Source organism: Pseudopodoces humilis, chromosome 32 (assembly GCF_049639895.1).
Source record: "Pseudopodoces humilis isolate 2021_Gansu_Grassland_sample_001 chromosome 32, ASM4963989v1, whole genome shotgun sequence".
Taxonomy (NCBI): Eukaryota; Metazoa; Chordata; class Aves; order Passeriformes; family Paridae; genus Pseudopodoces; species Pseudopodoces humilis.
In genome coordinates this window covers 1,798,320-1,820,740 of record NC_142231.1, presented here as the reverse complement: position 1 = coordinate 1,820,740, position 22,421 = coordinate 1,798,320, and the positions used below count along the sequence as shown (strand labels likewise).

At 67.7% G+C, this 22,421-nt stretch overlaps 1 protein-coding gene across 1 annotated transcript; it reads right to left on the bottom strand.

Annotated features, from left to right (window-relative positions):
* Nucleotides 1-1,625: 1,625 nt before the first annotated feature.
* Nucleotides 1,626-22,238, bottom strand: KIF5A (kinesin family member 5A). The gene is made up of 29 exons (XM_088068887.1): nt 21,634-22,238; nt 18,997-19,084; nt 18,281-18,354; nt 18,087-18,191; nt 17,940-17,988; nt 17,319-17,374; nt 16,805-16,892; nt 16,033-16,157; nt 15,381-15,485; nt 14,718-14,866; nt 14,169-14,317; nt 13,740-13,945; nt 13,426-13,494; nt 12,204-12,410; nt 11,245-11,391; nt 9,858-10,046; nt 9,158-9,275; nt 8,634-8,701; nt 8,095-8,204; nt 6,480-6,581; nt 5,903-5,963; nt 5,746-5,817; nt 4,942-5,046; nt 3,696-3,909; nt 3,021-3,129; nt 2,609-2,679; nt 2,479-2,506; nt 2,325-2,413; nt 1,626-2,019 (listed from the first exon to the last, which is right to left on the bottom strand). Exons 1-28 carry the CDS (start codon nt 21,760-21,762, stop codon nt 2,335-2,337), a joined length of 3,072 nt encoding a protein of 1,023 aa, XP_087925013.1. The 5' UTR covers nt 21,763-22,238; the 3' UTR covers nt 1,626-2,019; nt 2,325-2,334.
* Between the last annotated feature and the right edge of the window lie 183 nt (nt 22,239-22,421).

Here is a 22,421-nt window from a genome sequence, read left to right as displayed (position 1 = left end):
ATCAGGAATGTTCTGGATGGGTGTCCCTGCAGTCAGGAATGTTCTGGATGGGTGTCCCTGCAGTCAGGAATGTTCTGGATGGGTGTCCCTGCAGTCAGGAATGTTCTGGATGGGTGTCCCTGCAGTCAGGAATGTTCTGGATGGGTGTCCCTGCAGTCAGGAATGTTCTGGATGGGTGTCCCTGCAGTCAGGAATGTTCTGGATGGGTGTCCCTGCAGTCAGGAATGTTCTGGATGGGTGTCCCTGCAGTCAGGAATGTTCTGGATGGGTGTCCCTGCAGTCAGGAATGTTCTGGATGGGTTCCCCTGCAGTCAGGAATGTTCTGGATGGGTTCCCCTGCAGTCAGGAATGTTCTGGATGGGTCTCCCTGCACTTCAGGAAGGTCTCCAGCACCGTGTCCGGCAGTGTCTCTGCTGATGGTGGGTTGGGTGGGTTGGGTGGGTGGATCTTCCATGGGGACAATCCCGGCTGCTGGCCCAGGGACTGGTGGGGGATGGAACCAAGGCCAGGTGGGGCCAGGACGAGTGGGGCTCTCAGGGTTGGTGTTGGGGCTGCTGCTGTTTCACAGCTCCACTGATGAGCTGGCACCCACGGGTTCCCGAGGACACCGAGCTGGGTGGGATGTGGATCTGCTGCAGAGGGATGGGGCCAGGCTGGAGCCGTGGGCTGAGGACGGAAGCAGCAGGGTGAGGTCACCCAGCAGGGTGAGGGTCACCAAGGCCAGGGGCCGGCTCCTGCACTGAGCCATGGCCATGGAACGCGCCAGGCTGGGGGAGGAGAGGCCAGGGAGCTGCTGGGGACAGGGGCTGGACACGAGCCGATGTCACCTGCTCAGGAAGAGGGGCCAGCAGGAGCAGGGCTGTGCCTGGCCCCTGCTCTGGGCACTGCTGAGGCTGCACCTCCAGGGCTGTGCCCAGGTCTGGGCCCCTCCTTTCAGAGGACTTTGAGGAGCTAGAGCGTGTCCAGAGAAGGGAGCAAGGCTCAGGAAAGGTCTGGAAAATGTCTGCTGAGGGAGCTGGGGGTGTTCAGTCTGGAGAGGAGGGGGCTCGGGGGGGACCCTATGGCTCTCCGCTGTCCCAGACAGGACGTGGCACCGAGGTGGGGCCGGTCCCTCCTGCCCTGTCCCGAGGACACCGCCTTAAACCGCGCCAGGGAGAGCAGGGTTCGGATCAGGAGATGTTTGACCCTTGGTTCGGTGTGGGAAGGGGCTGCCCAGGGAGGTGGGGGCGGGTGTGGAGTGTCCCCGGGGGGGTTCAAGAGGGGCGGGGACACAGGATCAGCACTGGGACCCCCGGGAAGCCAAGAGGGAGCATCTGATCCCCACAGGGGACTGGTGTGACCCCATAGCGACAGGGGTGACCCCAGGAGTGACCCCACAGGGACACGTGTGGCACCTGCAGAGTGCCCCGCGCAGGGGGGTCCCACTGCCCCCTCCCCAGATCCCTGTCCTCCCCCTCCCCTGAATGCCCGCTGTTCCCCCATCCCTGGAACGAGCGCCCCCCCAAATGCCCCGAGTGAGCCCCTCCCGCAAATGCCCCCGCTGTGACCCAGCCCCCCCACGCCCCCCCACCCCCCCCAAGCCCCCCTCAGACCCCCCGGACCCCCTCAGCCCCCCCAGGCTCCCCTCAGCATCTCCAGCCTTTATTGAGCCTCCGGCCGCGCTGGGCGGGACATGCAGCGCTGGGGGGGCGGGGGGACACGGGGACCCCCCCGCCAGGACGGTCCCGTGGAGGGGGGGGGCACAGCCGAGATGCCAAGCGAGGGGACCCGGGGGGTGCGGGAGGGGGGCTGCCCCCCACCTGTGGGGCCGGGCCGGGGGGGCGACATTCTCCAGGTCCGCGTTAAGGCAGCTCGGGCGGCCCCCGGCACCGCCCCACACTGGCCGGGCCCCCCGGGATTGGGGTGTCCCGGGGGGGTCCTGGTGAGGAGGAGAAGCCCCCCCGGCACGGGGCGAGCGTGGCACGAGCACAGGACACGGGTGACACCTGGACATGCGAGCGGAGCCGGGTCTGGCAGCACCTGCGGGGGACACGCGGCTTGGGGGGGCCGGAGCCACCCAGGGCGTCCCCCGAGAATGGGGGGGACCCCAGACCCTGCAGCGCTCGGAGGGGGCACCGAGGGGTGCGGGGAGGTCTGGGAGGAGTGGGGTGTAGGGATTTGGGGGCATCCGAGGGACAGGGAGGGCTGGGGGACACCCAGGGAATGGGGGGATCTGGGAATGGGGGGGATGTAGGGGTCGGGGTCACTCGAAGGACGATGGGGGGGATGCCCGGGGGTCCCTGAGCTGAGGTGGGAGGGGGGTCCCGCACCCGGAGGTCCCGTACCTGGGGGGCATTAACTGGCTGCCGTCTCCTGGCGCAGGGGGAAGAGTTTGGCCGCCTCCTCGGCCTCGCAGGCGCAGGACAGGCCACTCCTGGGGGGGCACGGGGTGTCAGCCGGGCCCCCCAAGCCGAGACCCCCCCAGCCCCCGCCCCTCACCTGTTGTCATTGATGTCTGTCACGTTCCCTGCAAGGAAGAGCAGCAGCTCCAGTGGCGGCGCTGGGGACACCCCACCCCCATGACCCCCCCCCAAAACCGGGGATACCCCCACGCCCCGGCCCCCCTCACCATTATCCACGTTGAGCTGCTGGTAGGAGTCCGGGGGGCTGCTGGAGAGCGTGGGGGGGCCGCTGGCAAAGCTGGGGGAGGGGAAAGGGGGACAGAGCCCTTGAGACCCCCCCGGGCACTGCTGGCACCAGGGGGCCCTGCTCCCTCTCCAGCCCCTCGGAAACCTGTGCCTGCCCCTCCCTTCCCACGGAATCCCCCCACGCCCCTGCACACCCCGGACCCCAGCAGCCCTCCCCTCAGAACCCCCCTCCCCTGCACCCCTCCTGCCCCCCCCGGGGCCCTTCCACGCCCCCTGCGCCCCCTGTGCCTCCTTCCCCTCCCCCCAGGATCCCCCACACCTCCCCTCACCCCCCACGCAACCCCTGTGCCCCCTCCGCCCTCCCTTCGAGACCCCCCGATCGCCCCCACTCACAGGCCGTGGGGGCCGGGCAGGGGTCCCGCCCCGGGGTACCCCTGGAAGAGGCTGTTGGTGTAGCTCAGCCCGGTGGGCGACGGCACCTGCCCCGGCCGCACCGGCTTGGCTGGGGGGGCACGGGGGGTGAGGGGCTCTGGCTGGCACCCGGCACCCCCAGGGAACCCCCCAGGGTCTGTGACACCCCCTGGGCCGGACCCTCTGCCCTTGCAGGGGGTGTCAGCCCCAGCAACCCCCACGCACCCCAGAGCGTGCCAGGATGGGTACCTACCCAGCACCCCCGTACCTACCCTGCACCCCCGTGCCCACCCTGCACCCCCTGTGCCCACCCTGCACCCCCGTGCCCACCCTGCACCCCCGTACCCACCCTGCACCCACCCTGCACCCCCTGCACCCACCCTGCACCCCCGTACCCATCCTGCACCCCCCGTACCCATCCTGCACCCCCCGTACCCATCCTGCACCCCCGTGCCCACCCCGCACCCCCCATCCTGCATCCCCTGTGCCCATCCTGCACCCCCTGCACACCCCGCACCCCCTGCACCCCCGTACCCACCCTGCACCCCCGTACCCATCCTGCACCCCCCGTAGCCATCCTGCATCCCCTGTGCCCATCCTGCACCCCCTGCACACCCCCTGCACCCCGCTGCCCGGTGCCCGCCGTGCCCCCCGTACCGATGTGGGCTCCGGGTCCCCTCCGCGCCCCCCGGGCCCTCACGGCCTCCCGGATCCGCTCCACCTCCTGCTGGTAGCGGCGCTTGTCCAGCCGCGCCCCCTCCTTGGCCGCCCTCAGCGCCCCCTCCAGGGCCTGCACACGCCCAGCCGTAGCGCGCAGCCGCTTCTCCAGCTTCGGAAGCTCACAGCGCAGGTCTGCATTGTCACGGACCAGCTGTGCGACACGTCAGTACCGGCACCGGCACCGGCATCCACACACACACCGGCACCGGCACCCGCACACACCGGCACCGGCATCCACACACACCGGCACCGGCACCGGCTCCGGCATCCACACACACCGGCACCGGGACCGTCTCCGGCATCCACCCACCCCGGCACGGGCACCCGCACACACCGGCACGGGCACGGGCACCGGCACCGGCACCGGCATCCACACACAGCGGCACCGGCTCCGGCACCGGCTCCGGCATCCACACACACCGGCACCGATACCGGCACCGACAGTGACCCGCTCCGGTTCCCACAGTGGCACCGGCACCAGGCACCCACCAGCCCAGCCCCACAGCGGCGGGGGCAGCCCCGCGTGCCCCACAGCCCCCCGCCCCCAGCAGTGCCTGGGTGGGGGTCCCGGTGCCCCCAGCAGTGCCTGGGTGGGGGTCCCGGTGCCCCCAGCAGTGCCTGGGTGGGGGTCCCGGTGCCCCCAGCAGTGCCTGGGTGGGGGTCCCGGTGCCCCCAGCAGTGCCCCATGTCCACATGCAGCAGTGGGGCCGTGCTGGGGGGCAGTGAGGGGGCGCTGCGGGGGCGCAGGGAGTGAGGGAGGGGCTCCACAGCCGGGAGGGAGGGCAGGAAGGTGCCGGTCAGAGCGGTGCCCCCCACCCTGCAAAGGTGGAGGGAGGGGCTCGACAGCCGGGGGCTTCGGGGGGCAGAGGAGATTTGAGGGGGGTCCATTGCCCTCCGCTGGGGGGGTGGGGGGATTCCCCCCGCGTGGGTGCTGGGGGGGCTCGGTACCTTGGACACCCAGAGATCCAACTGGGGAGGAGGCAACGGGGGGCAACAGAGCCGGCATCAGCGAGGGGGCCGGGGGTCACCCCGGGGCGGGCAGGATGGAGCAGGGTGGGGCAGGAGGGAAAGGGGCGCTGGGGGTGAGGCCGCAGGGGGCACCAGGAAAGCAAGGGGAGGCTGCAGAACTGGAGGGGCCCTGGGGTGGGGACCCCCCGTCCCCCCCCGTGCCCCCCTCACGCACCTGTTTGTGAACCTTTGTAAGCTGCTCCAGGTTGTTCTCAAGAAAGGAAATCTTCTGCTTCTGGGAGTGGAGCCCCCCACTGTCCTCGGGTTCCAGCTCTGCGCTCTGAGGCACGGGGACCCCCGGCGGAATCAGATCCCTCCACTGGGAAACCCTTCCCTTCCCTTCCCTTCCCTTCCCTTCCCTTCCCTTCCCTTCCCTTCCCTTCCCTTCCCTTCCCTTCCCTTCCCTTCCCTTCCCTTCCCTTCCCTTCCCTTCCCTTCCCTTCCCTTCCCTTCCCTTCCCTTCCCTTCCCTTCCCTTCCCTTCCCTTCCCTTCCCTTCCCTTCCCTTCCTTTCCCTTCCCTTCCCTTCCCTTCCCTTCCCTTCCCGCACCTTCCCGCACCTTCCCGCACCTTCCCTTCCCTTCCCGCACCTTCCCTTCCCGCACCTTCCCTTCCCGCACCTTCCCTTCCCTTCCCGCACCTTCCCTTCCCTTCCCGCACCTTCCCTTCCCTTCCCGCACCTTCCCTTCCCGCACCTTCCCTTCCCTTCCCGCACCTTCCCTTCCCGCACCTTCCCTTCCCTTCCCTTCCCGCACCTTCCCTTCCCGCACCTTCCCGCACCTTCCCTTCCCGCACCTTCCCGCACCTTCCCGCACCTTCCCGCACCTTCCCTTCCCGCACCTTCCCGCACCTTCCCGCACCTTCCCGCACCTTCCCGCACCTTCCCTTCCCTTCCCGCATCTCTGACCCCACACTCTCCCCATATCCCACTTTCATTGTTCCCCCTTTTCCCCCCTTTTTCCCCTCCTTTCCCCCCTCACTTTCTTGACTCGAGTCGTGACGTCTTGAACAAACAGCTTGCGCAGGTTGTGGAGGGTCTGGAGTTCACGGGCCTGGCGGGGGGTGAGGGGTGAGGGGTGCACGGGGACCCCCAGACCCCCCCAGGCTCCCCTGAGCTCCCCAGGCCCCCCCACCTACCACGGTCTCCTCCAGCCCCTTGAGGTCCTGCTTGGACTGTTCGTGGCGCTCGTAGAGGAGCCTGGGGGGCAGGGACCCCAAAGTTAGGGGGGGCTCAACCCAAGGGGGGCACCCCTGGGTTTGGGGGGGGCAACCCAACATTGGAGGGGGTCAGTGAAAGGAGGGGAGAGCATCCCAAAGTTGCTCTTTCACTTCAAACTTGAGGGGGGCACCCCAAGTTTGGGGAGGTCACTGCAAGGATGGAGATGTCCTTCCATGGTTAGGGGGGGTCACCCCAAGGTTGGGAAGCACCTCAAAGTTGGGGGGGTCACTTGAAGGTTGGGGGCTGTCAGGGGGGCTCTGGGGATCAGGTTTACAGTCCCAAGGACGGGTCCTGGGGTCCCTGGGGTTTGGGGTTCCCGGGGTGTCAACGGGGTCACGGGGGATGGGGTTGGGGTCCTGTGGTGAGGCCCTGGTGGGTTCTGGGAGTTGGGGTTGGGGTCCCCAGGGGGATCCCGAGGAGCTCTGGGGGTTGGGTTGGGTTGGGGTCCCGAGGGGAACCCCAGAGGCCCCGGAGTTGGGGTCCTGGGGGTCTCACGTGAGCTCCTGCAGCCGTGCGGCCTTGGCCCGCTCCTCTGCCCGCAGAGCCTCGTGCTCTGCCCGCAGCCTCTCCAGCTCCAGCTCCAGCTTCTGGTTCTGGCTGTGACAGACACACGGACACGGGTCAGGCATGGATGGACACGGGGACAGGACAGATGGACAGATGGACACAGGAGCAGGGAATAGACAGTTGGGTGAGGGAAGGATGGATGGACAGAACAAGTGTTGGGGTCAGTGGGTCAGAGCTGGATGGAAGGATGGACATGGATGGGGAGAAGAGGCGGATGGACAGGGGGCCATGGATGGACAGACATAGGGTCAGGGGATGGCCGGACTGATGGACACGAGGTCAACAGGGATGGATGATGGATGGATGGATGAGGGATGGATGGATGGATGGATGGATGGATGGATGATGGATGGATGATGGATGGATGAGGGATGGATGGATGGATGATGGATGGATGGATGGATGGATGGATGGATGGATGGATGGATGGATGGATGGATGGATGGATGGATGGATGATGGATGGATGGATGGATGGATGGATGATGGATGGATGGATGGATGATGGATGGATGGATGGATGGATGGATGGATGGATGGATGGATGGATGGATGGATGGATGGATGGATGGATGGATGATGGATGGATGATGGATGGATGGATGGATGATGGATGGATGGATGGATGGATGATGGATGGATGGATGGATGGATGGATGATGGATGGATGGATGATGGATGGATGGATGGATGATGGATGGATGATGGATGGATGGACAGGGATGGATGGATGAATGGATGGATGGATGATGGATGGATGGACAGGGATGGATGGATGAATGGATGGATGGATGATGGATGATGGATGGATGGATGATGGATGGATGGATGGATGGATGATGGATGGATGGATGGATGGATGATGGATGGATGGATGGATGAATGGATGGATGGATGATGGATGATGGATGGATGGATGATGGATGGATGGATGGATGGGAGACAGATCCACGAGAGGATTGTCCTTGCCTGCCCCCACTGCCCATCCCTCCAGGGATGTCAGGGAAGGAACAGGGCTGGGTGAGGGGTGGAGGGGGGGGACAGCCTGGACACAGCTGAGGTCAGGATCAGGGTCAGGGTCAGGGTCAGGGTCAGGATCAGGGTCAGGATCAGGGTCAGGATCAGGGTCAGGGTCAGGATCAGGGTCAGGGTCAGGGTCAGGATCAGGGTCAGGATCAGGGTCAGGATCAGGATCAGGATCAGGGTCAGGATCAGGATCAGGGTCAGGGTCAGGGTCAGGATCAGGATCAGGATCAGGGTCAGGATCAGGATCAGGGTCAGGGTCAGGGTCAGGATCAGGGTCAGGGTCAGGGTCAGGATCAGGATCAGGGTCAGGATCAGGGTCAGGATCAGGATCAGGATCAGGGTCAGGATCAGGATCAGGGTCAGGGTCAGGGTCAGGATCAGGATCAGGGTCAGGATCAGGGTCAGGATCAGGGTCAGGGTCAGGGTCTGGCCTGGGTTGGGGAGGGGTCAGGCCCAGGTGAGGTTGATGTCGGGGTGGGGTCAGGGGTCAGGGCCGGGGTCTGGCCAGGACCACTCACTCCCGCAGCTCATCGATGGTTTTCTGCCGCTCGTTGACCTCGTCCCGCAGCCGCGCCAGCTGCTTGTGCTGGGCCTCGCGCTGGCTCTCGAGCTGCAGCTCCAGCGCCGCCTGCACCCACACGGGGCCTCAGCTCGGGGCACCCCGAGCACCCCCGGGCACCCCAACAATTCCTGGGCACCTCAGCACCTCCCAGGGACCCACACACCCCAGCACCCCCGGGGATCCCACACCCCAACATCTCCTGGGAACCTCAGTGAGCCGCATTCACAGCAAGTCCTTGGAGCTGACATCTCCCAGGGACCCCACACCCCTACACCTCACAGAGATCCCAACACAGCCCAACCTCCCCAGCACCCCCCAACACCCCACAGCCCCCCGGCATCACCCAGAAGCCCCCAGCACCCCAGGGACCCTCACCCAACTCGAGCACATCTCACACACTGTAAGAACCCCCAGCTGCTCCCCCCCACCAAATCCCCACACCCTTCAGGGACCCCGAACCCCCCCAGGGCTGCTGTGCCCCCCTGCACCCCTCACCTTGACCTCGTCCGTGTCCTGGGTCTCATCCTGCTCCCGCTGCTTCCGAGCTGCCCCCTGTGCAGCCTCTGTAGGCCCCAGCAGGACAGGGACCCCACAGCCCCCCGAGTCCCCTCCATGGCCCCCAGCCCCCCATACTCCCCCCAACTCCCTCATGCTCCCCATCCCCCTGAGCCCCCTGTACTGCCCCATACGTCCCCAGCCCCCCTGGCTCCCCCCACCCCTGTGTCCCCCATCCTCCTGATCCCCCTGTACCGCCCCATACTCCCCCAGCCCCCCGGCTCCCCCCACCCCTGTGTCCCCCATCCTCCTGATCCCCCTGTACCAGGGAGACCCCAGCCCCCCTGGGTCCCCCCCGTGCCGCCCATTCTCCCCCCATTCCCTTGAGCCCCCATTCCCCCCATCCCCCTCCCGTGCCCCTGAGTCCCCACCCAGCTCCTGCAGCCGAGCCAGACCCCGCTCCCCCCCTGTCCCCGGGCTCCCCCCCAGGTCCCGCACTGTCCCCAAGCCCCCCGCGCCCCCACCCTGCGCCTGCAGCCGCGCCAGCTCCTCCCCGAGCGCGTCGTGAGCCTCCTCCAGGTGCCGCTTGCGCAGCTCCAGACTCTGCGCGTACTCGGTCAGCGAGCGGATCTTCGCCTCGTGCTGCACCGGCACCGGCCTCAGGCTCCGCCCGGGGGGCACCGGCACCCCCCGGCACCCGCGGGCACCCCGGAACTCCCCCGGCACCCGCGGGCACCCCGGAACTCCCCCAGCACCCCGACACCATCCCCCCCGTCACCCGCGGGGGCACCACCCTGGCGATCCCCAGCCCCAGGACCACCCTCCAGGTGTCCCCCGCCACCCCTAGGGGCACCACCCCCACTGGCACCCCCAGAGCCACCGAGCCCCCACCACAGGGGAGTCAAACCCCCAGGTCACCAAACCCAGGGTCACCCAACCCTCGGAGCCACCAAACTCTGGGCCCCCTCAACCAAATGCACAGCCAAGAAATCAGGGTCACCACACCCTGGGGCCACCAAAACCTGGGGTCACAGAACCCCTAGGCCACCAAACTCCGGGGACACCAAAGCCTTCAGCTGCCAAACCTCGGAGCCGCCAAACCCCGGTGTCTCCAAATCCCAGGGACACAAAACTCGGAGCCACCAAACCCTGGAGCCACTAAACCTTGTGCCACCAAACCACAGGGTCCCCATGGCAGTGGCACTGCCCGCGCCCCTGGCACACCTGGGAGATGAGGAGCTGGCAGGAGGACAACTCGCGCCCCGTCACCTCCAGCTTGCGGTGACACTCGACCTGCAGGTTCTCCAGCTGCCGGCAGCGCTTCACCACCGACTTCACCTCGGACTTGATCTTGCTGATGTAGAGCCGAGCAACCGCGAACTCCTCCTCGATGGCCCCGCTCACCTCCACAGGCTGGGCAGGACAGTGGGCACAGGAATGGCACGGTGTAGGTACGGCATGGCACAGCACGGCACAGGTGAGTGCCACACACAGGTACAGCATGGCACAGGTGAGTGCCACACACAGGTACAGCATGGCACAGGTGAGTGCCACACACAGGTACAGCATGGCACAGCACTGCACAGGTGTGTGCCACACACAGGTACAGCATGGCACAGGTGTGTGCCACACACAGGTACAGCATGGCACAGGTGAGTGCCACGCACAGGTATGACATGGCACAGGTGTGTGCCACACACAGGTATGACATGGCACAGGTGTGTGCCACACACAGCATGGCATGGCACAGGTGAGTGCCACACACAGGCACAGCATGGCACAGCATGGCACAGGTGAGTGCCACACACAGGTATGACATGGCACAGCATGACATGGCACAGGTGAGTGCCACACACAGGCACAGCGTGGCACGGGCACAGCGTGGGCAGCACACGGGTGTGGCACAGCACGGCATTGAATGGTGCGGGCATGGCACGGGCACAGTGTGGCACAGGCACATCCCACACACGGGTGTGGCCACGTGGGGATGGCACCCACGGGGGGTGGCACGGTGGGGACGTTACGTGGTCACTTCACACACGTGGGCATGGTGTGGGCAGTGCAGGGCCATGGCGTGGGCATGGTGTGGCACAGGCAGTGCAGCCTGGCACGGGCTGGGTGTGACACTCACGGGGGTGTCATGGCACGGGCGTCACAGGGACATGAAATGGACACGGGATGGACACGGGATGGACACGGGATGGACACGGGATGGGCACGGGATGGGCAGGGGATGGACATGGGATGGGCACGGGATGGACACGGGATGGGCAGGGGATGGGCACGGGATGGGCAGGGGATGGACACGGGATGGACACGGGATGGACACGGGATGGACACGGGATGGGCAGGGGATGGGCAGGGGATGGACACGGGATGGGCAGGGGATGGGCACGGGATGGACACGGGATGGACACGGGATGGACACGGGATGGACACGGGATGGACACGGCACAGGAAGAGAACACAGCTGGGTGTGACATGGCACGGCTCTGCTATGGGCACTGCATGGCACGGGCACGGCAGGGACACACCACGCGTGGGGAGAGCACAGCAGGGGCACGTCCCACACGGCACAGACCCCCCGGCCCGTGCCCCCCGTGCCCCTCACCAGTTTGATGTCGCCGCTGCCCACGAGGGCGCTGAGCTCGCTCAGGTCCCGCAGGAGCCCGTTGAGCACCTCGGCTGCGCGGCGGCGCTGCTGCCCCCCGAGCTCCCGAGCCCGCGACAGCTCTGACTCCAGCGACAGAGTGGTGGCCTGCGACACCGACAGGGCTGGACTGGGGACAGCGGCACCCGGCACCCCTCGGGGACCCCTGGGCCACCAGGGGACAGCGGCACCCGGAACACCCCGCGGGTCCAGGTACGGCAGCACCTCCCGGGCACCCCCACACCTGAGAACCCCAATGCTCCCAGACACCCCACAGCACCCCCTGTGCCCCCACCTCTCCTGTCCCCCCCGATACCCCCGGCACCTCCACGGCCCCTCACACCCAGCACACCCTGCCCCAGCAGCCTGGCACCTCCAGCTCCCCCTGCCTTAACCCCCGCTGCCTGGGCACCCTCCAGGGCACCCACAAACCCCAACCCAGGGCACTCCCAGCACCCCCTGGCACACCACCAGTGCCCCAGTACCACCCAGTACCACCCAGTCCTGCCCATCTTGGCACCCTCAGCACCCCTCAGTGACACTGGAGCCACCACTCTGGCACCACACCCGGCTCCCCAAGATCCCTTGGGAGCACCCAGTCTGGCATCCCAGTTTACGGTAAGGGTTCCCCAGTTTGGGCACTGGTTTGAGGCAGGGGAGAATGCCCTCTTCTGGTTGAACTCCCAGTTGGGTCCCCAGTTGGATTCCCTGCTGGGTTCCCTGTTGGGTTCCCCGGGTTCCCAGTTGGGTTCGCAGTTGGGTCCCCAGTTGGATTCCCAGTTGGATTCCCAGTTGGATTCCCTGTTGGGCTCCCAGTTGGGTTTCCCCATTGTTTTCCCCATTGCTTTCCCCACTGGGCTCCCAGCCCGGTCCCACTGAGCCCCCGTGGGCTGTCCTGGGTGTCCTGGTGGCTTCCCCACCTCGGTGCGGGCCAGCTCGTCGGCGAGCCGGCGGTTGTGGCGCCCGGTGTCCTCAGCCTCCTGGGCCTTGCGGTCGTAGCTCCGCGCCAGCTCCTCCAGCGCCGCCAGCACCTCGGTGACCTCGGCCCGCGCCGCGCCGTGCTCGGCCCGCAGCGCCGCCAGCTCCCGGCGCGCCGCCTCCCCCCCGCCCCGCGCCGCCGCCAGCACCTGCGGGGAGCCACAGCGGCCACCGGGCTCAGAGGGGGGGACCAGAGGTGTCCAGAGGTCACAGTGGGGTCCCAGGGGTCACAGTGGGGTCCCAGCGGTCACGGTGGGGTCCCAGGGATCACAGTGGGGTGCCAGCGGTCACGGTGGGGTCCCAGGGATCACAGTGGGGTGCCAGCGGTCACGGTGGGGTCCCAGGGATCACAGTGGGGTGCCAGCGGTCACGGTGGGGTCCCAGGGGTCACAGTGGGGTCCCAGCGGTCACGGTGGGGTCCCAGGGATCACAGTGGGGTGCCAGCGGTCACGGTGGGGTCCCAGGGATCACAGTGGGGTCCCAGGGGTCACAGTGGGGTCCCAGCGGTCACGGTGGGGTCCCAGGGGTCACAGTGGGGTGCCAGGGATCACAGTGGGGTCCCAGGGTCACAGTGGGGTCCCAGGGGTCACGGTGGGGTCCCAGGGGTCACAGTGGGGTCCCAGGGGTCACAGTGGGGTCCCAGGGATCATGGTGGGGTCCCAGGGGTCACAGTGGGGTCCCAGCGGTCACAGTGGGGTCCCAGGGATCATGGTGGGGTCCCAGGGGTCACAGTGGGGTCCCAGCGGTCACAGTGGGGTGCCAGGGGTCACGGTGGGGTCCCAGCGGTCACGGTGGGGTCCCAGGGATCATGGTGGGCATCCCACAGGAGAGACCCAAAGGCTGAGGGGGAGGCTCGGGTTGAGAGGTCCTGGGGGGCCCCAAGGACCAGTCCCAGAGTGAGCCAGAGGTCACAACTGGAGGTCCCAGAAGGGTCCTGGAGGGTCCCTGGGTGGAGTCCCAAAGGAGACCTGGGGGGTCCCAATGAAGTCACACTGGGGTCCCAGGGGTCAGATTTTGAAGGGTCCCAGGCACTCTGTGTGAAGGGGTCAAGGGGGTCTGAGTTGGGGTCCCAGAGGGGTCCAAGTGGGTCCCAGGGTTCTGGGTGGGGTCCAGGGGGGTCAGTCAGACAGAGGGGGCATCACTGGGTGGGGGCAGGGCCCTCACCTCCTCCTGGTCCAGCATCTGCTGCTTGAGCTTCTCCATGATCTGGCTCTGCTGGTTGATCTCGTCATCCTGGGGGGCACAGGAGGGTCCACAGTGCTCACCCGAGGGGCTGTGGGGGTGGGGATGGGGGGCAGGGGCAGGGGGTCCCGTAGGGAGCTGCCAGGGGGTCCCAGGAGTGCTGGGATGCTGAGGGTCCTGGGGGCTGCTGGGCAGACTGGGAGGTCCCCAGATGTCCTGGGGAGCTCAGGGGTGCTGGGGGTCCCTGGCAGGTCCGGAGGGGTCTCGGGGATCCCCACCTGGCCAGGGGTCCCCACCTTGTCATCCAGCTGCTTGTAGAGCTTGCGGATCTCCTCCTCGTACTTGTGGCGCTCCTCGTCCGAGATGTGGATGACGATGGAGGAGCTGTTGTCATTCAGGGGGGGCTCCTCGGGGGCCCCCCCTTGGCCCTCACCCGGCCCCTCGCCCTGCCCCGTTTCTGCCTCGGCCTCGTTCAGCTGCTCCGTCTCGGGCACGGCTTCCCCTGTGGGGGGACACGGCCTCAGTGTCCCCACCGAGGGCTGGGGGACCCCCCCGGATCTCGGGGTGCCCGCCAGATCTGGGGGTCCCCTCGCTGCTCTGCCGGTGGCTCAGCTCAGCCTCCCCTGGTGAAGGACACGGCCTCTCTCCACTGGGGGCTGTTGGGGTGTGATGGGGACCCCTCCCCACAGCTGGGGTTCCCCCCCAGATCTCGGGGTGCCCCTCACCGCTCCGCCAGCGGCTCAGCTCAGCCTCCAGCCGTGCCAGCGTTTCCCTCAGTGCTTTGTTCTTCTCCTTCTCCTTCTCAAACTTCTTCTTCCACTGCTCGGCCGTGAGCTCCAGGTTCACCGACGCCGTGTTCTTGATCGTCTTGGCCCTGGGGGGGCACCCCAAAGCTGGGACCCCCTGCTCCCCCTCACCGGGGGTCACCCGCCCCCCACTCCTCTCCCAAGGCAGCCCCCGTGGGGTGCAGGGGGGGCACTTGGGGTGCTCTGGGTGCGGTTGGGGGGTGGCTGGGACACAGAGGGGGCTCTCGGGGTGCAGTGGGTGAAGTTGGGGTACAACAGGTGCTGTTGGGGTGCAGCTGGGGTGCAGTGGGGGTGTTGTGGGTACACGGGGGCGCTGGGGGTGCCGCGGGTGCTCTTGGAATGGAAATGGGGGCGATGAATCCGTGGGGACACTCGGGGCACGGCAGATGAGGGGTTGGGGGTGCAGCTGGGACCAGCCCGGACACTCTCGGGGGGCGCAGGGAGGTGCAGGACCCCCCAAGCCCCCACCTCTGCCCGAACATGAGCGTGGATTTGGTCTCGGCGTCGTTGTAGCTGGACGGGGAGCAGCAGATGAACATGGTGGTGCGGCAGTTCCCGCCCAGCGAGTCCTGCAGGATCCGCGTCATTTTGCTGTCGCGATAGGGCACGTACGCCTTCTGCGGGGGGAGGGGCGGCGTCAGCGGGGGGACCCCCACAGGACCCCCGGGGGGAGCACATGGAGGGGACCCCCACCCCGGGGGACAGGGGGACACACGGGACACGGGGGGACAGCGGGCTCAGGGGACACGCGGGAGGGGGCGGGGGGCTCGGGGGACACACGGGAGGGGGCGGGGGGCTCGGGGGACACACGGGAGGGGACAGGAGGGGTCCCCCTCGCAGGACCCCGGAGGGGACGGGGCACGGGGTGGGCAGGGGGCTCGGTAGGGTGGGAGACACGGCGGGGATGGCCAGGGGCGTGTCCCCCACCCCGGGACCCCTGGGGGACACTCAGGGGGTGCAGGGGGGGAGGGGGCTCGGCAGGAGCGTCCCTTCCCCCCCCCGGACCCTGGGGGGACCGTAGCGAAGAGAAAGGGGGGAGGGCTGGGCGAGGCCCCTGACTGGGGGACACCCGGGGGGACACCCGGGGGCACACACGAGGGGAGCAGTCCCGGGGGGCTCCGGGGGTCTCACCGTGCCCTCGGCCAGTGCCGAGATGACGTTGCCCAGCGCCGACAGTGACTTGTTGATGTTTTTGGCCTCGTCCAAAACGGCTCCCTCAGCCCCGGTCTTGCTCACCTGGGGGGGGGGGCGGCGGCTCAGGGACCCCCCGTGTGCTCCCCTACCCCCGGGACCCCTCCTAGGGATGGTCCCAGACCCCAACCCAAGGATGCCATCAGCCAGGAGACCCCCAGTCCAGACACCCTCCACCCAGAAACCCCCACCCCAACCTGGAGATCCTGGAACCTGAAGGCCCCAAACCCCAGTGGCCGCAGGAAAGCCACTGACCCCCCAAGACCCCCACCCTCCCCGTGTCCCACAAAGCGCCAATGTCCCCCCAAAACCTCACAGACTGCCCCAGGCCCCCACCCTCCAAATGCCCCCCAAAACTCCAATATCCCCCCTAACTCCATGGATTCCCCCAAAGGTCTCCACCCTCCCCGTGTCCCCCAGAATCTCATGAATGTCCCCAAGCCCCACCCCTGCAGGGGGGACCCCCCCAGTGCCCTCCCAGTGCCTCGGGCCCCAGCCCATCTCCCCTGCCCCCCTGGACCCCAGCTCTGCAGCCCCCCAGCTCCGGGGTCCCCCCACCTTTGGGGTCCCCCCACCTTTGGGGTCCCCCCACCTTCTCGCTGCCCGCCAGGTCCACCAGGTAGAGTTTCCCGCTGAGCTTCTGCTCCGTCTCCACGTTCTCCTGCTTGATGTGGATGAGGAAGATGCTGTGGCTGCGGGAGCTGTGCTCGTTCATGTCTGCAGGCATGGGCACACGTTGGGGGCACCCCAGAACGGGCAACGCCCCCGCGGCGCCCCCACTGCACCCCAAAATGGCTCACGGACCCCACAGAGTCCCCCAGGAGTGCTCAAAGACCCCCTGATTCCCGGGACCCTGAATCAGCCCAGTGGGTCCTGCAGCACCCTGCGGACCCCTGGAAAGCCCCAGGGACCCCCATAACTCCTATGGGGTGCCCCGTGGCACCCCAGGGACCCCCAGCGACCTGTCCCCAACCCACATCACCCCCCAGCTCCTCGTGTCCCCTAGTGTCCCTCACTGGTGACAGCCAGGCACCAGCTGGATGTCCCAGCCCCACCCCGTGTCCCCCAATGTCCCCCAATGTCCCCCCGTGTCCCCAATATCCCACCCGTCCCCTGTGTCTCCCTGTGTCCCCCCACGTCCCCCCGTCCCCCAGAGTTCCCCTGTGTCCCCCAATGTCCCCCAGTGTCCCCCATGTCCCCAGTGTCCTCCTGTGTCCCCCAATGTCCCCCATGTCCCCAGTGTCCCCAATACCCCCCGTCCCCCCGTGTCTCCCCATGTCTCCCCGTGTCCCCCCGTGTCCCCCAGTGTCCCCCAGTGTCCCCCAGTGTCTCCCCGTGTCCCCCCGTGTCCCCCCGGCTCTCACTGGTGACAGCCACGTGCCGGTTGGATTTCCCCTCGTCGATGACATCCAGGATCTCCTCGGGGCTGGACACGAAGCGCTCGGTGCAGCCCTGGGGGGGAGCGGGCATGGGGGGCTCAGGGGGGCTCAGGGGGGGGTTCAGGGGGCTCAGGGGGGCTCAGGGGGGCTCAGGGGGGCTCAGGAGGGGTTCGGGGGGGTTCAGGGGGGCCCAGGGGGGCTCAGGGGGGTTCAGGGGGTTCAGGGGGGCTCAGGTGGCACAGGGGGGCTCAGGGGGGCCCAGGGGGGCTCAGGGGGGCTCCCGGGGGCGCAGGGGGGCACAGGGGGGCACAGGTGGGCTCCGGTGGGGTCAGGGGGGCTCAGGGGGGCTCAGGGGGGTTCAGGGGGGCTCAGGGGTGCTCAGGGGGGGCTCAGGGGGGTTCAGGGGGGCTCAGGGGGGTTCGGGGGGTTTCAGGGGGGCTCAGGGGGACCCCAAACCCTCCCCCCCCGAGGGCTCCCCGGCCCCTCCCCTGCCCCTCACCTTGACATAGGGGACCCGGTTCTTGTCCTCGTGCACCGACAGGTTGGTTTTGGTCACTGGGGGGGACAGGAGGGGGGGCTGTGGCCTCCAAAGTGCCCGGGGAGCTCCCAGTGCCTCCCAGTGCCTCCCAGTGCCTCCCAGTGCCTCCCAGTGCCTCCCAGTGCCTTCCCAGTGCTCCACTGCACCCTGCCACTGACCCCCAGTGCCTCCCAGTAACCATCCAGTGCTTCCCAGTGCCTCCCAGTGCCTCCCAGTAACCAACCAGTGCTTCCCAGTAACCATCCAGTGCCTCCCTGTAACCATCCAGTGCCTCCCAGTAACCATCCAGTGCTTCCCAGTAACCATCCAGTGCCTCCCAGTAACCAACCAGTGCTTCCCAGTAACCATCCAGTGCCTCCCAGTAACTATCCAGTGCCTCCCTGTAACCAACCAGTGCCTCCCAGTAACCAACCAGTGCTTCCCAGTAACCATCCAGTGCCTCCCAGTAACCATCCAGTGCCTCCCAGGACCCACCGAGGCCCCCAGGAGCTTCCCAGTGACTCCCAGTGACTCCCAGTGACTCCCAGCGCTTCCCAGGGCCCCCATCCCAATCCCAGGATCTCCCTGGGCCTCCCCACTCACTGTCCAGCAGGTCCCGGATCTTGTCCAGGTAAATTTCGAAGTAAGACACCTGGGGGAGGGGATGGGGGTGTCGGGGGCTGGGGGTCAGCCCAGGGCCGGCCTCCCAGTGCTCCCCCCCGAGCTCCTCCCAGTGCTCCCAGTGCCCACCTTGATGTGGAACTCCAGGTTCTCATCCATGGAGTAGATGTGGTTGAAGATGTCGCGGGCGATGCGGGGGATGATGCCCATATGCTGGGGGTCGTGCAGCTTCCCCTGCGGGGTGGGGGGCAGTAAACACCCCGGTGGTCCCAGGGCACCCCCAGGGCACCCCCAGGCCCCCCAAACCCCCCGTGCCCCCTCACCTCCATGGTGTGGGTCTTGCCCGACGATGTCTGCCCATAGGCGAAGATGGTACCGTTGTACCCGGCCAGCACATCTGGGAGGGAGGGGGTGGAGGATGGGGATGGGCCCCCCAGGACCCCCAAACACCCCCCAGGACCCCCAGGGACATCACAGACCGCCCCAAACCCCAAGGGACCCCTCTGGGAATCCCAAGGGTCCCTGACCCTCCCAGATACCTGAGTTCACCTCACGAGCCCCTCCGGGATGCCTGAGGCCCCCCAGACACCCCAAAGGACCCCCCAGACCCCGGAGAGCCCCAGGGGCTGCAGGGACCCTCCAAAGGACACCCCAGAACCCCGTGGATTTCAGTGACCCCCCTCAAAGTCCTGCAGAGCCCCCAAGGCCTTCAGGACACCCCCAAGGCCCCCTGCCCAGTGCTCCCTGGTGTCCCCAGGCTGTCCCCAGACTGTCCCCAGGCTGTCCCCAGACTGTCCACAGGGCTGTCCCCAGGCTGTCCCCAGACTGTCCCCGGGCTGTCCCCGGGCTGTCCCCAGGCTGTCCCCAGGCTGTCCCCAGACTGTCCCCGGGCTGTCCCCAGGGCTGTCCCCAGGGCTGTCCCCAGACTGTCCACAGGCTGTCCCCAGGGCTGTCCCCAGACTGTCCACAGGCTGTCCCCAGGGCTGTCCCCAGGGCTGTCCCCAGGCTGTCCCCAGGCTGTCCCCACGGGGACCCTCACCCTTGACGATCTGCATGGCACAGGCATGGTACACCTGCTCCTGCGTGGTGTTCGGGGGGAACACGCGGTCGAAGACGTAGGGTTTGCCCTGGGGGGGACACAACGGGACACACACGGGGGTCACTGGCTGGAGAGACCCCCCCAAGGCGCTGGGGGGCTGTGACAGGCTCGGGGCTCCCCTGGCAGGGTCCGGTCAGGTCCAGTGTGTCCCAGTAAGGGAGGTGGGAGGTTGCAGGGGCTCTCGCACTCTGTACCCCTGATTCCCACCCTGAACCCCACTTACATCCCCCCATTCATGGACCCAGCCCCCACGCACCCCAGCCCCCCAATATCCGCACAGACCCCGCTCCCCATTCCCTCTCACAGACCCCCAGAACTCTCCAGACTTCGCGGTGGATTCTCAGAGATTCCCCAGAGACCCCTGAGCCCTCCACAGCCCCACAGACCCCCAAGGACCCACCCAGCCCCCCATACACCAGCACAGAACACTCAACTCCCCCAAAGACCCCCAGAGGCTCCCCCATAGACCCCCACAGACCCCTTGGCCTCCATATAGACAACCACAGCCCCCCATAGGCACCTCAGCCACCCTACAGACGCCCACAGACCCTTCCAGCCTCCCACAGACCCCTCCAGACCCCCCCAGCTCCCCATGGACTGTCTTAGCCCCCATAAAACCTGTGGTTTTTAGGACCCCTCAGAGCCCTATAGGCCTCTATAGACCCCCATACACCCCCACAGACCTCCCAGTCCCCGTGTTGACCCCACAGATCCCCCAAATCCTTCAGCCTGCCCTCCCAAACCTCATCCATCCCCACAAAGCCCTCATCCCCCTACAGACCCCCCGTAGACCCCCCCTATCTCCCCAAGCACCCCTCCCGGGTCGCCCATAGATCCCTCAGCCCCCCATAGACTGTCGGACACCCCCAGACCCCCCCTACACGCCCAGAGACCCCCGGAGACTCCCCCAGCCCCTGCGTACACCCCCACCCTACCCGGGAGCTGTCCCGGCCCTGGTGCTGAGCCGGGGACACACAGACAGGGTGACACACAGACACGGGGACACACGGACACACGGACATGGGGACACACGGACATGGGGACACACGGACATGGGGTCACACGGACATGGGGACACACGGACACGGGGACACACGGACACGGGGACACACGGACATGGGGACACACGGACATGGGGTCACACGGACATGGGGACACACGGACATGGGGACACACGGACACACGGACCTGGGGTCACACGGACATGAGGACACAGACAGGGGGACACACAGACAAGGGGACACATGGACACACAGACAGGGGGACACACGGACATGAGGACACACGGACATGAGGACACACAGACAGGGGGACACACGGACATGAGGACACACGGACATGAGGACACACAGACAGGGGGACACACGGACACGGGGACACACGGACACACGGACATGGGGACACACGGACAGGGGGACACACGGACATGGGGTCACACGGACATGGGGTCACACGGACATGGGGACAGCCGGCGACACCAGCCCGCGCCCCCGCTCTTCCCGGCCCCCCCGGCTCCCCGCAGCCGCCGCAGCACCGCGGCCCCGCCCGCCGCCGGTCACGCAACCTCTCCGCACCCCCCGCACCCCCTTCTGCACTGCCCCCGCATCCCCCCAGCCCGAACCCACACCCCCACCCCGCAACGCCACCCCTGCAACTCCCCCCGCACCCGCAACCCTCCTTCCCCCCGCATTGCGCCGGCAGAGCCTCACCGCGACACCCCCCGGCCACGGAACCCCCCCCGCACCCACCGACCCCCCAACATCCACGGACCCCACCTATCCACCGACCCCCCATCCACGGACCCCACCTATCCACAGACCCCCCATCCACGGACCCCACCTATCCACAGACCCCCCATCCACGGACCCCACCTATCCACAGACCCCCCATCCACGGACCCCCCCCCCGCACCCACCGACCCCCCAACATCCACGGACCCCACCTATCCACAGACCCCCCCGCGCAGCACCCACGAGCCCCCCATCCACAGATCCCCCCCACACCCCCCCGCACCCACGGACCCCAAATCCACGGACCCCCGCATTCAATGACACCCCCCGGCCACAGACCCCCCAACATCCACGGACCCCCATCGCACCCACACCCCGTTGTCCCCCCAGGGACCATCGCTTCCCCCCCGACAGCCCTTCCCGAGCAAGGGGGGCCGTTATGGAGGGACAGGGGGTGGCGATATATTGGGGGCCTCAGACGCCCCCCGGATGAGCCCCCTAACAAAGGGCAGGGCTGCAGCGCGAGGGGGAGGGGGGGGATCTGCGGCAACCCCCCCCCCGATCGTGCCCCCCCGGGGGTCAGGGCGTTTCCCCTCACTGTAAACACCCCCCCCCCCCGGCACTGGGCAAACTGGGAGGGCCGGGAGCCTCGGAAATGGGGGGGGGAGGAGGGGGAGGGGGGCATGGGCAGAGTCCCGGGGGGCAGTGGCCACACCCAGGACCGCTTCCCCCCAAAACAGGTTCTGTCCCCAAGCGACAGTGACCCCACTCCGGACAGTTACCCCCCAAATTTGGGATACTGGACACCCCCCCATCCCCCTCCCCCGCGCCCCCCGCGCTGACTCACCCCCACCACGACGCTGTCGTCCCCCTGGAACACGGGCAGGAACTTGTCCCCCCGCAGGATCTCGGCCTGGTTGAGGGGCCGGAACCGGCACAGAACCTTGATGCTGCACTCGGAGCTGGGCTCGGCCATGGCGGGGGTCGGGGGACGTCGAGAAGGGGGGCCAAGGGGGCGGCTGGTGCTCGGGGGCGGGGGTGTCACCCGGGGTGCTGCTCACAGCCTGAGGGTCAGGTGGCACCGGGGTGCAGGACGGTACCCGGGGATGCCGAGCGGTGGCCGAGGATGCTGCTCAGAGATGCAGGATGATGCCCAAGGATGCAGGATGCTGCCCGGGTGGTACCCAGAGATGCGGGATGTTGCTCAGAGATGCCGGGCGGTACCCAAGGGCTCAGGATGCTGCCGGGGAAGCGGGATGTTGCTCAGCACTGCAGGGTGGTACCCAGGGATGCGGGGTGGTACCCAGGGACGCGGGATGCTGCCCGCGCTGCGGGATGCAGGATGCTGCTCAGGGATGCAGGTTGCGGGCTGCAGGATGCGGGAGGCGGCGCCGGGCGGGGCTGACGCTCCGCAGCTGCCGCTGTCGCCGCTCCTGTGACCGCTGCTGTCGCCACTGCAGCCCCGGGACCGGGGGGTGGGGGGCCGCCCCCCGCGCCCCCTCCCCCGCCTTAAGGTGGAGCCGCCCGCGGCTCTTAAGGTGGACTGAATTGGGGGGGGGGGAATCAGCCCTGGGAATGGACCCCCCCAAAGTGCTGATTCACGGCGGGGGGAGCAGGACGGGGCGGGGGTGGGCA

Coding starts and splice junctions, on each gene's coding strand:
- KIF5A (XM_088068887.1), bottom strand. CDS start 21,762: ATGGCCGAGCCCAGCTCCGAGTGCAGCATCAAGGTTCTGTGCCGGTTC. Junction 18,192..18,280: donor GCAAGACCCACACCATGGAG/GTGAGGGGGCAC, acceptor CCCACCCCGCAG/GGGAAGCTGCACGACCCCCA. Junction 15,486..16,032: donor ACCTGGCGGGCAGCGAGAAG/GTGGGGGGACCC, acceptor CCCCCCCCCCAG/GTGAGCAAGACCGGGGCTGA.